The sequence below is a fragment of the Strix aluco genome, chromosome 19 (genome assembly GCF_031877795.1).
Source record: "Strix aluco isolate bStrAlu1 chromosome 19, bStrAlu1.hap1, whole genome shotgun sequence".
Lineage (NCBI taxonomy): Eukaryota > Metazoa > Chordata > Aves > Strigiformes > Strigidae > Strix > Strix aluco.
In genome coordinates, this window is record NC_133949.1 from 7,876,070 (window position 1) to 7,892,431 (window position 16,362).

The 16,362-nt window shown below is 38.5% G+C and overlaps 1 protein-coding gene across 3 annotated transcripts in view; it reads left to right on the top strand.

Annotated features, from left to right (window-relative positions):
• Nucleotides 1-15,768, top strand: part of ZZEF1 (zinc finger ZZ-type and EF-hand domain containing 1) — a 62,202-nt gene extending 46,434 nt beyond the window's left edge. For 2 of the 3 annotated variants that reach the window (XM_074845732.1, XM_074845733.1), the window contains exons 45-55: nucleotides 1,187-1,375; nucleotides 1,735-1,835; nucleotides 2,363-2,498; nucleotides 3,535-3,894; nucleotides 5,746-5,889; nucleotides 6,793-6,961; nucleotides 8,845-8,943; nucleotides 9,711-9,876; nucleotides 11,398-11,548; nucleotides 12,096-12,167; nucleotides 12,649-15,768. In XM_074845732.1, the coding sequence (XP_074701833.1) occupies nucleotides 1,187-1,375; nucleotides 1,735-1,835; nucleotides 2,363-2,498; nucleotides 3,535-3,894; nucleotides 5,746-5,889; nucleotides 6,793-6,961; nucleotides 8,845-8,943; nucleotides 9,711-9,876; nucleotides 11,398-11,548; nucleotides 12,096-12,167; nucleotides 12,649-12,723 (1,662 nt within the window). In that variant the 3' untranslated portion in view covers nucleotides 12,724-15,768. Of the gene's footprint in view, nucleotides 1-575; nucleotides 777-1,186; nucleotides 1,376-1,734; nucleotides 1,836-2,362; nucleotides 2,499-3,534; nucleotides 3,895-5,745; nucleotides 5,890-6,792; nucleotides 6,962-8,844; nucleotides 8,944-9,710; nucleotides 9,877-11,397; nucleotides 11,549-12,095; nucleotides 12,168-12,648 lie in introns of those variants that run through there. The other variant, XM_074845734.1, reaches the window with a different exon arrangement.
• Nucleotides 15,769-16,362: the final 594 nt, after the last annotated feature.

Below are 16,362 nucleotides of genomic sequence, written 5' to 3' on the forward strand. Positions count from 1 at the left end.
TTGTAAAGAAAGTCTCAAGAGTATTTCTAATTAGTCTTTATAAAAGCATTCGCTAACTGTATGCCTGAATCTGCCTTCCTCTGTCCATCATAGTTGTGTAGGTAATAGTCTAGCTTCTTTAAAGCAGGAGCTGATTTTAATTAATCTAGTTGTATCTGAAAGAAATTTGCAAGATGAGACATTAATCACCTACTCAGTTTCTTTTATGAGTTGTATTTAGACTGTTCTTGAAAATTCCATTCTTCGATTTAAAAAATAATAATTAATCTCAAAGAAAAACAGTACTTGCATTACTCACTGACATGTACAAGGTATTACTGCAGTGCAGTATGGGGAGATCGATATGCATGTGAGCACGTTCTTTCTGAATGCTTGTTAGTTGCTGGAAGATGAGTGTGGTTCAACTGTTTTATCATAGGCAAGAGTTGTGTTAGTTTGTACTTAGGACAGTAGCAACAAGAGAGAGAAAGAGTGAAACCCTGGAATTCCTCTGAAAAGTTGCCCCAAGTGGTTGGTTAGAAATACTGCAGAATCAGAGCTGGACTTGTGGTTTCTTCCTGCCTCCTGACCTACAGCCAGAGGACCAGCCCTGACTCAGAGAGGCGTCCCACCTGCCTCCCCTTTGGGCAGCAAAGTACCGAATGAACGTTCTGCCTTGAGCACTAAAATGTCTCGCCATAGCTCTGCCCGCACTGCTGCTCACAACTGCAGCTGACACAAATTGGAGGACCAAGGAAGCGTGTAACATCATTTTCATCCTGTTATGAGTACTAGTGTTGTTGGCTGTGCTGAAGCCAAAGGTGTGTTTTCAAAGGAGGAGCGTGTGCAGGGGCATCGCTGGCTTTTTGGTGATAGTCACCTCTGCTGTGTTCTTGTCTAAGAATCCTCAAACATTTGATGTACTGAAATGGCTAAATAATTATTTTCTCAGTTTTTTTACACCTGTGGCTAATCACTTAACTTGTCTTTGTAGCAGCCTGGCAGGTGTAACTCATTTGTGAAGTTAGAAATGGTTTGGTTTTGTGTTTTAGGGGGTTTTATTGGGTTTTTTTAGGTGCTGCTTCTTTTTAGAATAGCACGTGTTAAGCACTGTCCAAGTCTTATAATGTTCTTATAAAATGCTGATTGCAGATATACTAATAATATCTACAGCTGTCACACCATATGTTACCTCTTTTCTGTGTAGATTTTGTCAATAATGCTGTATTCCTCAAAGAAAGAGATCAGTTCCCTGGCTGAACGTGAGGATACTGAACTGGAAGAAAGGGAACAAGATCAAGATGTAGAACAACCCATTGTTGGTCCTGTTGATTTAGAGCAGAACAAACTTGATCCTCTGGAGGGTTTGGATGAAGCCACCAAAATATGCTTCTTGGTACTTAATTTTACCTCCTTTTGAAGTTACTGTGAATTTGCTAGTTGCATAAAATATTTGGTAGTTTATATGGCTGTTTTTCTTTGGAATTTACAGAATATGGGTCTATGATTTCAGTGTATAGTTATCTAAAGGAAATAAACTAGAACTACAGTAATGAACACTATGAAATCATTATAAAGCTTTCTGCTAAATTACTTTTCATTTTTACTAATCCAGATATTAAGTTCATTAATTCTCTACCTATATGATAAGTAGGAAAATGATACCTAGGTCATCCTTAAAGAAACTAATCTTTTCTTTTTCCCCTGGAATGTCATCTTTTTCTCTTTTTTTTTTTTTTTTGTCTCCTTGCTCAGATGACGCATGATGCACTTAATGCACCTCTCCATATTCTTCGAGCCATGTATGAGTTGCAAATGAAAAGAACAGAGTCTTTTTTCCTGGAAGTTCAAAAGAGGTACGTGAAAGACAGGGTCCAGCAGAAAAACAAGGTTGCTAGATGTGGGTGGTAACCCAAAATCTAATAGGTGCCAATAGAAATTGATCCAAAGATACAATTTGGTTTCAATGTATGAAAAAGTAAGGAAATAAACTCCTACTAAGTTCTATTTACGGGAACGAGTCACCATCTTCTAAAATACGTTGCATGTTCTTTTCACTATGATAATTCCCCTGTGAGGATCAACTGTGTCTCTTAAGTTACCCTAACTGGGGAAGATTAGAGAGCTTATGTGAGGTTTCTAGTCATCAAAGCATGTCGTGGAGCCACCATGTTCTCACAGAGATGAGCAATTTTATAACATTTAAAACCTCTGACTTGTTAGAACAGGGAAGCTAGTTAACATAATATGATAAAAATAGGTAGAGTTTAATGATTCTAAAACAGAAGGTGGGAAGATTGAATTTACATTTAATTGCACAAATATAGTTTGCATTACTTTTGAAACATTTGTGTATTTTTTTTTTCTTCTTTTGCCTTTTAAGGTTTGATGGAGATGTAATTACAACAGATGAGAGGATCCGAACGCTGGCTCAGAAATGGCAACCCAGCAAGCGTTTGAGGTTGGAGGAGCAGAGTTCAAAAGCAGTAGATACAGATATGATAATCTTACCATGTTTGGTACGTATGTCTCCACAAAAGGGAGCCGTTGTGAAATAATTAATTTGGGCATTGAGTAACTTCAGTTTTGTTTAGTAACTTCAAACCTGAAGGGGGTTTTTTTTGTTGTTAATGTTTTGTGTCAAAATGAATGAGCAGATATAACAAGAAACAAGTATTTCTTTCTTGTAATTTCTTCCTTAAGGAAGTAAGAGAACTTGATTCTCAGGTCAGGAGAACAAATGATGATTGTGCACTGTAATTTCCTCTCCTCATATAAGAGAGATTGTATCTAATTACTGTAAGCTTATGCTGTTAAGTGTTATTGCTGTAGTGTATTATTGTTATCTTACAGTAATTTCAGCAGGACAAAGAAGCAATGAATTTTTCTTGTAAAGTAGACACTGCAGTTGAAATCTTTAGGTTTTGCATTCAATAGCATGATCCCACAGCCCTTCGCTTCATCCTGGCTGCTGATTCCTGGCCATGTGGTATCACCAGCGTGGTTGTCTATCAGTTGCATAACAAAGTGGATCAAGGGCTTCCTGGAGTAGTTTCACGTAATTGTAAGAAAAAAAAAATAGGCCTTACAACAGCTCATACAGAGGCTGTGAAATACCCACCCTGGAAGTTCTCCGAACTTAACTGAACAAAGCCTTGATTTAGGTCGGATTTGGACCAAAGGGTCTCCAAAGGTCCCTCCTAACTTGCTTCATTCTGTGTCACAAATAGCATGGCACTTTGTTGCTTCACCTCTGTTGATCAGCTTAAATCAACGCTTCGGTGAGATTCTAACTGCTGTTTCTGCTTGTGTGTACAGTCATGAATGCATCAGTGTGTAGTGAAGTCTGTGGACAAAAACAGTCTTTCTGAGGAATTCTGTCTCTGCAGGGGCATGAGAGATCACACTTCTGTGTTCTTTGATGCATCTGATTTTCAGTATGTAAAAGACAAATTCATTTGTAAATTCGGCTTGCAGTCTATTGGGCTGGTCAGATCTCCAAACATAACTAAGTTTCTCAGAGCCTATTTTCAAACTTGCGTTTCTTTTTTGCAGTCAAAGCCTGCGCTATGTGATAAAGCAACAGAAGAAACCAATCCGGTCGCCCAGAAACTGATAACCAACACAGAGAGCGATCTACAGCTTAGTTACGCCAAGCAGCGTCGCACTAAGAGTTCAATACTCCTGCACAAGGAGCTGGACTCTAGAAGTAAAAAGGCTGTGAGGGACTACCTGTATCGTGTCAATGAGGCAACAGCTGTTCTTTATGCCAGGCATGTGCTGGCATCATTGTTAGCTGAGTGGCCGGATGATGTGGCAATAAATGAGGAAATCCTAGATCTTAGTGGCCCAGCCCATATGACATACATACTGGACATGCTCATGCAGCTAGAGGAAAAGCAGTTATGGGAAAAAGTAAGTGGATTTCACTTATGCATGTGAACGAGCCCTGTGCTTACATGTCACGAGACTCTAACAAAAACACTTGCAGTTCCTTTTTTAAACTAAATTGAAACTCCAAAATTTAAATTACTTCTGAAAAAGCAGTTGGAATCTGTCAGTGTCTTAATGTACTGATTTTGTTAACAGAAAATGGAAAAACTAGCTCCGTGGAGACAACTCTTTCAGTTATGAAAGAGCTATATGGCAAAATTAAATCTCATAGAGAAATTGGTAAACTAGGCAGTCCATTTTGAAAGCTGCTTTTTGTTAAATCTCAGTGTGTATATTGTAATACCTGCTGCTCCATCGATGAGCTGACTGTTGCTGTGGTGGAAGTGATCTTGGAATTATAATAGAATGTTGTAATGAAAATGTCAGCTCAGGGCTTCACAGCACTCGAAGCAAATCAAGTGCTGGGAATCTTCAAAGAAGGAATTAAAAATAAAACAGAACACATTGGTATGCCACTGAACCAATAGTATGCTTTCATCTGGACTACAGCATGTGACCTGACTCCCTCATCTCATTTGAAAAAAAAAATAAAAATGCAGTGCAACTGGGAGAGGTCTGGAGAAGAGTGGCAGGGATTATTATAGCCATGGAATAACTTCAGTGTGAGGAACCAACTACTTTTCTTCACCTGGATCTTTGTCCTGTGGGGGCATTGAGGGAGGAGGAATAATGTAAAACTGTCTTCCTCTTTCTTTATAGTTTTAAAACAGTAAGCAGCATACAAAAGTTAACAGCAAGTGTTATTCACTGGCCCTCCCAGTAAGAAAACAAAGGAGTGTCAAATTAAGTTAATAAGTGGTAGGTCCAAAGCAAACCAAAAGAACTGGTTCTTGACACAGTATGTCATTGAAATTGTTGCCACAGGGTGTTTATATAGGTTCAGAAAATGACAGGATGAACTGATAGAATAAATATCTGTTAAGGTGTATTAAATACAAACACATATCCCTTTTCTTAGGCTATTCTGCAAGTGTGTGGAGGCAAAGAACTCATTCAGGGAACTATGCTATGTACTACATTTGTTTTTTAAACTTCTTTTCACCAAGAAATCAATTTTTGACTGATTTGGAGACGTACCTTTTGGTCTGAGCTGGTATCACATTTTATAGGAGTTAGAAAATTGTAGGTGAAGAGATGTAGCAGGTTGCTGTAATGACCTGGAAAGGGCCTCGAGTAGCAAGATTCCTGTTTCAGTGCTTTTGTGCACTTTTGAAAAATAAGAAAAAGTGGAGACTCAGGTTGTCTGAATTATCATTTAATGTGTCCTGATAAACTAAATGGCATTTATTTGTATTTTTAAAGACACAGCTCTTGGCATCTAGTGCTTTCAAACACTGCAGCCACTTAGCTGATACTTATTAACTTCTACATGAAGTGTACATTTTGAAGGCTAAAACATATGACACAGTCTATTCAAATCAAAACCTGTAGGTATAGAAGGTAAAGGTGGCTGTTTAGTATGTTAACAAAGGTGTCTATTTTCCTTGTTTACTTTCCTTTAGTTTACTGTTAATTACTTTATGGATTAGCCTTGATTCTAGCATTTGCAGAAGGAGACATAGCTCATAGCTCTCATGTTTTTTTCAGATAGGCTGAAAGATCTGGAACAGGGGACAGAGTAAAAACTGAATTTATGGAGATGACACTTGTAGACATCATTTGTGAATTTGTCTTGTTTCTTGCTAGTAGCTCGATTCTCTCTTCTGAAATGCTGTGTGGCTAGAAATGACTCGTGTCAGTCATCAGCATATAAATTTGTAAATGTTGTTTTGACAGCAAATTGTATTTACATGACATGTTGCTTCTCCCCAGATTCTACAGAAGGTACTGCATGGGTGCAGTGAGAGCATGCTAGGAACAATGGCACTGACAGCTTGCCAGTTCATGGAGGAACCCGGAATGGCAGTCCAGATGCGTGAATCTAAACATCCTTATAACAACAATACTAATTTTGAGGTAAGTCGTGCAGTATTACAGTGCAGTGGATTTGCATGACTTGAAGACTAGTTGAAAAACATCAAGGTGGTTGGAGCAGAAGTCTCACAGTGTTCCATGTGTATATCTGGTGGAACTTCTGTGCCTGAAGCACCTGTGAAATAGCTGTTCAGTCTTGCTTTTGAAAAGGCTGATGTCAGATGACTGAGGCATTGCCCTGTAAAGAAATATGTTCAATAAGGCACTTCACTGTAGTCCTAATTCAATCATGTGAAAAGTGCATGACTTAAATGGTTTTACTATGCATGTGTTTGAAGGAGATCATATCCTTAAATGGTTTCAGGGCCTTAATGAGCAAATATTTCTACCCTTTCATCCAAAGGTCTCTTTCAGTTGGCCTGTTACTTCCTTGTGCTGCTAGATGAAAGCTCAGAGAGGAGTCTTTTTTTTTTCCTGTATTTCTTATTTTAGACTATCTTCTCCTGACACAAACAGTTTTTGATTTTTCTTCTCTTGATATTGTTTGAAAGCATTTTCCCAATATAGTTTGGTAAGTAATTATTGCCTCTGGGCAGTCTTGGGAACTTTTAATTTCCCTGCAGCTCTGACTCTTCTGACTTTTATTTTTAAAATGCATATAAACCTTTAGGTTCTGGCAATGAGATCAATATCAGCAACAATTACTGCTTTTAAAAAAACAAAGCATTGCTAGCAATTAATTTTACATGCTTAACAGCTAATGCAAACAATAGGCCATGCTTCACATTTGTTAAATTAGCTCTGGATGAAAATATCAAAGAAGTTTTTTTCCTTTGAAGACATTGTTGATATTTGTTATATCTCCCTTGTTTGTAAGGTGAAAGTTAAGTAGCTTCTTGGTAATACAGTATTACAGTATACAAAGGTCATCTGTTTATTTCTCAGGATAAAGTTCACATTCCTGGTGCTATCTACCTCTCAATCAAATTTGACTCTCAGTGTAATACAGAAGAAGGCTGTGATGAGTTGCTCATGTCCAGCAGCAGTGACTTCCAGCAGGACCGGCACAGCTTCAGTGGGTCTCCACAGAAATGGAATGATTTTGAGCTTCCAGGTGAATATGCAGTGTTTCAAAGTGCAAATGTATAGGATGTTGCTGGTATCCAGGACTCTTGAGAAGAAACTACTGAACGATGACAGTTAAATGTGGATGTTCCTGAGATGTCTGGGAAAAGAAAATCCTTTTCTTGTCTCAGTCTGTTTGCTCTGACATGCTGCTCTTGCATTTGTTTCTTAAAAGTAGGCTTATCTGTTGTTCTGCTGCTTGACCTTCTTTTTTCCACACCTTAGTCAAAGTACACACTTAACTACTGAAAACAAATTTTGATCTTGATTCTGTTCCAACATGGTCCTTGTTCTGCACGATATTCACTTACATTGTTTCCACCTTGTCTTACTTTCCACAGGAAGCACGTTTAAAAAAAAAAAAAAAATAGGCTTATCTCTTGTCTCAATGCTATACTAGTGCTCAGAGCAAATCGTGTGTGCCAATGCCTTGTCTCCAGTTGTTGCCACAGAGCATAGCTGAAAAAAACCAAAAATCAGTCATTTGACTGACAATTTCAGTCTGTATTCTCTAAGCAGGTTTTTGATAACACAGTAGCAAATGCCAGTGAGCTGAAGGACTGCATGGTCCTATGCTTCTTGTGTTTGGTTTTTTTTTTTAACCTAGTGAGTGCTGTGGCATTGCAGGAAGCTTTTGTCTTCAAGTACTGTCAGTAGCTGTAAATAGGCTTAGGATCTTTCTTAGCAAAGCAGTTTGGGTTACAAGGTGCTATTTTGAAACAAATGTGTACTCTGTAGAAATATTTTTGACTTTTATGAACTCCTTTCTGTCCTCCTTTTCCTCTCAGATAGTTGCAGAGGTTTGCCAAGAAACTGAACTTTGAGGCTTATTGTTTTGGAGCAGCCTTGGCTGTGAAACTTGAGTTTCACCTTGTGAAACTTCATTTCCAGCCAAGGCTGTCCGGATTAAAGCTCTTGATTTCACTCAGCAAGCCTTAGCTGAAACCAGGCATTTGAAGGCTTCTGGGCTTTTAATTTGATGGCAGGGCTTTCTCAGGACTCCTAGAAATAGGAGAGAGCGATGGCTTCGTTTCATGATGAGAAGGGGAACGGGTTTTTAGATTTTTCAGGATTTAAAAAAAATTTAAAATGTTTTCAAAATTTTTCTTCTTCCTGAAACTTTGAAAATTCTGCTTCCCAATGAAAACTAGCATGCTTATCCCAGGGTGATAGGATTTTTCATGGAATGGAAGGAAATTCTAAGTTTTAACCAGATCTGCTATTGCAGAGCACAATAGGTATGGGTATGTCTTGTTCAGCATTACAGCTAACTACCTCTGTGAGGCTGTAGATGCTGCAGTGGCAAGAACTTCTTGAATGTTCCACTGCCTGATTGTAAAACGGTCAAACATTTTGATAGTTCTTCCACTTTTAAGTGGTTAAGTTTAACAATTTTGTTCCCTAGAGTAAAAGTGTGCAATTCAATTTTCTGACATGTAAAAGTAGTGCAACTTTACTTTCCCTTTTTTTTAACCTTTTGTTTAATGGACTGTGAACTTGACTGCCTATGTAGAAGTTCTTTTCTCATAAATCATAATTGATCCGTAACACAATTGAGAAAGTGAAGTTTAACTGTGTACAGTATAGAGTTTCTTTAACTCCCTCTTCTTCTATGTAGCTGACAAAAATGTCAGACATTATCCTTTTAAGTATCTTTATACAGTGAAAACCATTCTTCATTTTGTTTCAGCCTCCTGTTTGTCATACCATTCTGTGCATTTCATAGTTACCAGAAAGTAAAAGATCACCTCTCTTGAATGATGTTATCTAGGATTATTTTATGACAGACTTTTCATTTGAATTGTATTTCGGATAGTAAAACTAACTCAGAAGGTAGTAATGTGGATTTTTTTTTCCTTCCCTTGTACACAGGAGACACACTCTATTACCGATTTACTTCTGACATGAGTAACACTGAGTGGGGTTATAAGTTTACAGTGACAGCAGGTCATCTTGGAAGGTTTCAGACAGGTAAGCACTGCTCAGAATGTAATGGAAAGGGCTTTTTGGAGTTATTTTGCCGAGCTTTAACAGACTTGTGGTTATTTCTTTGACTTAGAATTTGCTTTCTCCAGTGTTTTAGAAATAACACGATTAGTTTTGTTCAAGCTGAAACTTGACTAATGTCTCTTATTTGCTGTGACTTTATGCTAGAAATACCAAATCTTCACAGACACTTGGAGATAACAACTATAATAATACCATTTGCATTCAAAGTCTCATTATATGACAGTAATTAGACACAGCATTTAGTAAACACCCCAAGGTGCCATAAATGGAGACAGAAATAATTGTAACTGTGTGTTTAAAAAGTAGTTATCCATTAAAATAAGCTGGTTCTGGATCTAATTTCTAGATATAACATGAAAAGTTTTATTAGTTTATTTTAGAGTTTAAATATTTTTAATGAAATTGAGGCTGGTGGATGATTTGCAATTGGCAAAACTACTGCATGTCACATAATAGTGAAGACCTGTGTTTTGTTTGCCTTGTTTGGGCAAAACTTTAATTTCAGATAGGATTATTTCTGATTTTTATCTAAGTTTTGCCCCAGAAAAGACTTGTGATATCAAGATGTAATCTAGAATTATCTCAGATTTTTTTTGGTATTTTTCTTCAATATTTCTTGCTTTCCAGAGCAATACTTGGTATATAGAGAAGAGAAAACTGAATATATGATCAGAATGGGTCCCTACAAAAGTAACAGCTGTTTGAATTTTTTTTTTTTTTTTCCCCAGGGTTTGAAATTTTAAAGCAGATGCTGTCTGAGGAAAGGGTAGTTCCTCATCTCCCACTGGCCAAAATCTGGGAATGGCAGGTTGGGGTAGCGTGCCGTCAGACTGGTCACCAGCGTTTGAAGGCTATCCACTTGCTCCTGAAGATAGTGCAGTGCAGTGCCCAGAGGTAAGTGCGCTGGTCTACGCTGTACACTAAAGGCAAAGGGCAGGAGAAGAAAAAGTGACTAAGCTGATGTTGTTCTGAAGCCAGAAAACCATGATTTGAAGGAGGTGTTCTTAATTCACCTTTCAGACACAAGTCGTAGTGCCTCAATAGCAGAAACTTCTTATGAGGGTTTTTTTTAAAACACATTTTGTCTTCTTTCATGGCTTTTAAAAAAGGTCCAGTGAATTCAAATGTTGTTGTAAAGACAAAAAAAATCACCCTGTAACAGGACAAAAAATACCTTCCATTTAATTCTCTAGAAGTTTATTCTCTTTGTATTAGTCGTACTTCAGAATTAAGGTGAGGATGGAATAATAAACTGGTGAAATTATGATCTGATTCTCTATAAAGTAAATAACTTTTAAATTATTATTTTTAGTTGTACCACTAAGCCTGTAACTGAGTTTTAGAAGGGATAGGTGTGCTAATGCAGAAAAATGTATGGCGTGGGTATTTCTTACTAAAATACACATTCAGAAGACTGTTGAGCTTTTATAGTGTTTTGCAAATGTGTGTTGTCACATTAACTGAATAGAAATGCTGGAAACACAACGATGCTGGAACGCTGACACTTACCTTGGTTATGTCCTTTCAGTTCAGAACAAGCAAAATCATGAAAATAACAGCATCCTACTAGCTTACTTTGCTAAAGAGAAGTCAAAAAGTATATTCACATATAGTAGTAAAAATGGACAATTACATAAAACCATTGCTTGTCTTTGTAAATTTTAGATACACCAATCTACATCCAAGTCTGAAAAACTGATTTTGGTATTACTTGTAATCACAGTTTTGTTATTTTTTCAGGTTCCCTTAGTTTTTTTCATGAGAAAAAGTCTGCTTTGTCATGTGGACAACAAATTTAATTGCTAAAAGATCAAGTCTCTGCTGTGCTTTATAATATTTAATATTTTTCTTGTGTTAATTGGATGATAGATTCTGAAATTGAGTTGCCCCCTTTTCCCTCCCTACTGAACAGTATCTGTATGACAAGTGACATTTGGGTTAGTGAGCTTTAACTCTGGAGTAGGAAGGAGGCAGGGTTGGAATTGTTTGTAAAGCTCTATATCCATTTTTGTCTCTTTGCCCTATACAAGGGCATCACCTGCTCAGTGCTGTAGTTTGGTATTGTAGAATTTCAAGCAGTGGAGCTGGAGCATCTAGCAAAGTGATGTATATAGTTATTTTACAGTCCTTATTTCAGGAGACCACTCAGTTTTAGACAACTCATTTAGACATATTCGTGGATATAGGGTTTCCTCTGCTGATTCAGAATGAAATTCATTGTGCTGAAACACCTGACTGAATCTAGATTTTAAAATACTTCTTGTGTTTCTTCTTTCATTTATACATTTAACTGTCAAAACTGTATGGTTTTGTTCTCTTAAATTTGTTTGGGGTTGGGGGGGGGGTGTTCTCCTCCCAGAAACAGGCATAAGATCATGGTTACTCACTATTTCATTTAAATTACTTTTTTTTCAGGGACTGTGACCTCACCTTGTTGAAGCCACTTTGGCAGCTCTTCACCCATATGGAAAACAACTTGTGTCATGACATGGCCAAGCCTGGTATTCTCCTTCCTCTTCATCGTGCACTTGCAGAACTCTTCTTTGTTACAGAAAACAGAGTTACTGTAAGCAGTTCCTGTATTTGTATCCCTCCTCTCCCCAGTGCTGGGAATGAGATGTAGTTCAGTTTTAAACTAAATGCAGTTTTCCTTTATCTTGGCAAAGTTCATCAGAGCTTTAGAAACATTAAATGCTTCAGGAACATTAACAACTTCCTCTTGTGGAGTCTGGTAGCAAATTCTAATACAGGGGCATGCTGTTACCTTATCCATTGTGGGATCTTAAGTAATAGTCATGACTCTTCCTTGTGTGATTAAGGCAGCAGGCCCTAAAGCCACTCTTTATTCTGAGAGGAATGCTGATTTAATAATTAATATAAAGGTATTTGAATGGGGTTTTCCTTGGGTTGATTTTGAACATTACATATGAACAGTCTGTAATGAACTGATTTCTGTGGTCACAAACTGTGTTCTAGTCCAGGAGAGTCTTGTGTGTCATTCTGATACCTTTGGTTCTTGGGGACTGCTGTAATGATCAGCATTTTAATGTTAATTAGGAGGATGATATCTTTGGTAGAAATGCTGGTATTTATTGAATGCTTTCTGGCTGCAGGAGCTTGGATCTCTACAGGAGTATTTGCTTGCCTTAAATACTGAAGATCATCTTCATCGCTGCACAGCACAGGTAATAAGATTGCACAACCCCAGAGATGTGTGGTTTTGTGATGTTTTTCTGGTAGACAGAGATAATGAATGATTTCTGATTGCCCACTGGAGTTTTATAAAATAGACATGAATGTACTTGGGCTTTACAATGCCATGACAGGCCTCTGAAATTTGTGAATGAACTACACACAAATGCTGTTCTCCTTTAATAGTCAGATGATGTGCCACAAACAGGCTGTTGGGTGTAATCAGGCTTATCTGTTTTACCAAATTAACCTCTCGACTGCCAAAACGTGGAAATGGGGAAGGGGCCTGGTCTTTCAGCAACTGGAATTGCAGTTGCCTTGCTGAAACTGCCTGGAGGTGTGACAATTACTGCACTACCAGGAGATGACCAGGTAGAAACAGGATGGTTATTTATCTATTTCACAGAAGGATTTCTTTACAGTTTTGTCTCAGAGAATCTTTGACGTGACTTTGTTTTTCCTTCTCTCTTCTAGGCCCTGAAAAACATTGCTGCTATCAGCCTTGCCATTAACTATCCGAACAAATCAACAAGTTTCTGGAATGTTTAATACTGGCTCAGGCCGGAGTGCATGGGATAGAGTAGTTTGTCCATAGGAACCTTGGAACAAACATCTTAACTCCGTTCAGGAAAAGTTCCTTCAGCTTCAGTGTATGAGCACTCTGCAGCCTTCCTTCCTTCCACCTTGATGTAGAATTTGTAAAAGTAAAAGCGCACTTCAATGAAAAAGCACATCTTGAAGTAACTCACGCGTCGCCTACAGTTATGTATGCACATATTGTAGCATGTTAGAGTAAACAGAACAATATTTTTTTTATTCAGAGGAAGTAAACGCAAGAAGGTAACTGAAGTATGAGAATGGAAGGCCCCCGCGTTGGTATCATCTGCTCCCAAGGAAACTTGATCAATGGAATATGACAGCTTTGAAAAGACTGCTGAACTCGGAGTGATGCCGTCAGCAGCATCTATTATATATCATTGAAGTGAAACAGGCAGACCAGAATCTGGTGGGCTGATGGTCCACACCTGAATCCTGTCGTGTTTGCTTTTGCTTTGAAGGCTACTACCCAAGGAAAAGAACTTTAATTCTTACTAAACTCCAGGTTGTAAAACAAATTCTGGATGATTCCCATAGCAGTTAAAGGATTCCAGTTTCAGAGCATCCTTGTGCAAGAGGTTAATGTTTCTCTTGTTCTTTGATTCGATCAGCTGGATCATCTATTCTTACCTTAATTTATCTCCAGTGCGTTATTCTAAATAGTACATTATTCTAGAGCAGAGAGCAAAGGCTGGCCTCCATTCACAAGGCAGCGGTGATATGAAGAACTGAGGAACTTACATGTTTCTTGAAGATCACGTCTTTACAAGAAATTATTCATGAGGCTTTTTTCTTTTAATTATTTCGATACTAGTGGCTTAGGAGGTCCTTCTTGGCAACGTTGGGAACCCAGACTCCCAGCACTCAGGGTGGGGGTTAATGATCAATCCAGTCTTATCTTACAGAGCAATAACTGCATTAGTCTTAGTGAACATGGAATGAATTGCAGACCTTCTATGCTGAAATAAATTGGCTTTCTTCCTGCTCAACTATGCTGGTTATTCCCTTTCCAAAGAGTTAAAAAGAACATAGGAGGATTTGGGGTGTGTATTTTGTATACCATTATACAGTATGTAGAGCTGGCCTTGTCAAGTATGAATTCAGAAAACTCTTTACGCTAATTATTTTCTTCTTCCCTTCCTTACCTCAACATTAGGATATGAAAAAAAGGTAACCAAAAGCTTCAGTAGTAGCTGAATGCAAGTTGTGTAAAGGCAGTGGCTCTTTCAGAAGGGAATATGCTTATTGACCTCACTTGTCCAAAAGATGAGTGGTGCCTAAACAGCAACTGTGCAGAGGAGCACTGCTTTGGGGGATGGCCTCGAATTGATGGTCTTATCAGCTGGGGCTGGAATTTTAAAGGTGGTCCAGTCTCCCTCTGAGAGGGAAACATAATACATCCCCTTTTTTGAATGGCCTCTAGTGCTGTAGTTAAAGATGTTTTGACTTCTGTTCAGCCAGGTGAGTGCAAAGTGAATGCCTCTTCAGGGGATGAGGCTGAATCAGAATGTTTGTTCTGCCTGAAATACTTAAAACTGAAGACCAAGAAGCACTATGCTGAAGCCAACGCCTTCAGGAATGGAGCGGCCCTCTTAGCAAATGAGAATGCCAGAATTTGGGAGAAATGTACTATTTATCAAAGACTGAAAGGAGATGGAGAGATGGTGCTCTGAAACCCCTCCTCGAGTATACTGTAGCCGAAGGTTAAAGCCTGCCTTCCTTCCTGAACGAGATCACGATGGGAAGGGAATTATCAAAGTTGTGGCATATCTTTAACGCATGGATCGTTTTGTTCCCACGTCGGAGTAATGTGTTTGAGTTTGCAATCTCACTGCAGGGGTGTCTGAGAGATCCCTGAGGGTTCAACCAACTGTTTCACACTTTCTAATAGCATGAACAGATGCTGAGAACAGGGAGTTGCTCCACCAAAATGAGACACTCTTAAGTCTACTTTAGGGAGTCGTATCGATGGGACAGGTGAGCATTTTGAAATTGCTCTTCTTGAGCAGTAAGACTTTCTATTCACTGCCTCAGTGTGAATCCATGGCTAAGCAGTCAAGGATATGCAATGGGCTGATTTGCTAAGGCATGTAGCATGCTGCTGAGATCTGCCATTTTAGTCAAAGAAGGCTTTTTTCTTTTTTCATATCAGGGATGAAGACTGTAAATAAACCATTCATAGAACCTGTCATGGCTCTATCATATTTGCATTTTTTTCCGTTGGACCGTCTTTTTGCTTTCTATATGAAGACATGAGGCTGCAAGGATGACACAGGAGTGGCCAGTGTTCCTTACTAGGTGTACCACTTAACTTACTCTACCAGCAGTAACTGGCCTCGTGAGTCAGTCATCTTGCCCTGAGGGACTGTCTAGGAACAGTGTCCACTAAATATAATTTCTACCCACTAGATGGAACTGAAGGACTGTGACCTGAGTTGACACTGAATCTGTTGCTGCCTTACAACTCAATCATTCATTATGGATTTTTTAAGAGACAAGAAACACTGATTTTTTCTTTTTCTTCTGATAGTTTTAAGGAAAGGGGAAGAGAATACCAGAAATGAATATTCATGATCAATCACATTTTGAAAATCCTGCAGCAGTTCCAAGTGGATGCGGATGATACTATTGAATAGTATAAAACTGTCTGGAAAACAGGTATGCTGAAAAAAAATGTGCCTAATATAAAAAAAAAAAAACCCACACACAAAAAAAGTTGTCCTGCCTGAATCACCTATGATGTGTTTAAAACAAACCATATTGTTCCTAATGATACATTTGACTTGCTTTCATTAAACACTTAAAAAAGAGAGTTTTATAATTTCTTTTCTTACGGGTTTACTACTTTGCAATTTTTATCAGTTGTTTAAAATATATCAGACCTTTAGATTTATTCCAGTTCAGTTCAACATGTAAAAAGAAAGCTACAGATATGGGTAAAATATGCAAATGAAGAGAAATATATTGTAAAAATTCTATAAAAACAAAAAAGTATAACACAGTGTCTGTTTTTTGTTTGCTTTTCTCCTCTCCTCACTGAATGTTAAATGCTTGAAGTTGCAGTGAGATCCAGGATTTTTCTTATGAATCTTGATTTTCAATCACAGACTGGTTTGGGTTGGAAGGGATCTTAAAGACCATCCAGTCCCACCCCCCTGCCATGGGCAGGGACACCTTCCACTAGCCCAGGTTGCCCAAAGCCCCGTCCAACCTGGCCTTGAACCCTTCCAGGGAGGGGGCAGCCACAGCTTCTCTGGGCAACCTGTGCCATTGTCTCACCACCCTCACAGGGAAGAATTTCTTCCTTATATCTCATCTAAATCTACCCCCTGTCAGTTTAAAACTGTTACCCCTTGTCCTATCCCTACACCCCCTGATCAAGAGTCCCTCCCCCCTTTTCTGTAGCCCCTTTAAGTCCTGGGAGGCCACTCTAAGGTCTCCCTGGAGCCTTCTCTTCTCCAGCTGAACCCCCCCAACTCTCTCAGCCTGTAAGCAAACCTGCTTTTCCTCATGCAGTTAGTATATATCTGATATTGTATCAAACTGGGCAGGGTACATACTTCTGGAGTTGTCTCTTAAATTCCAGCCTTG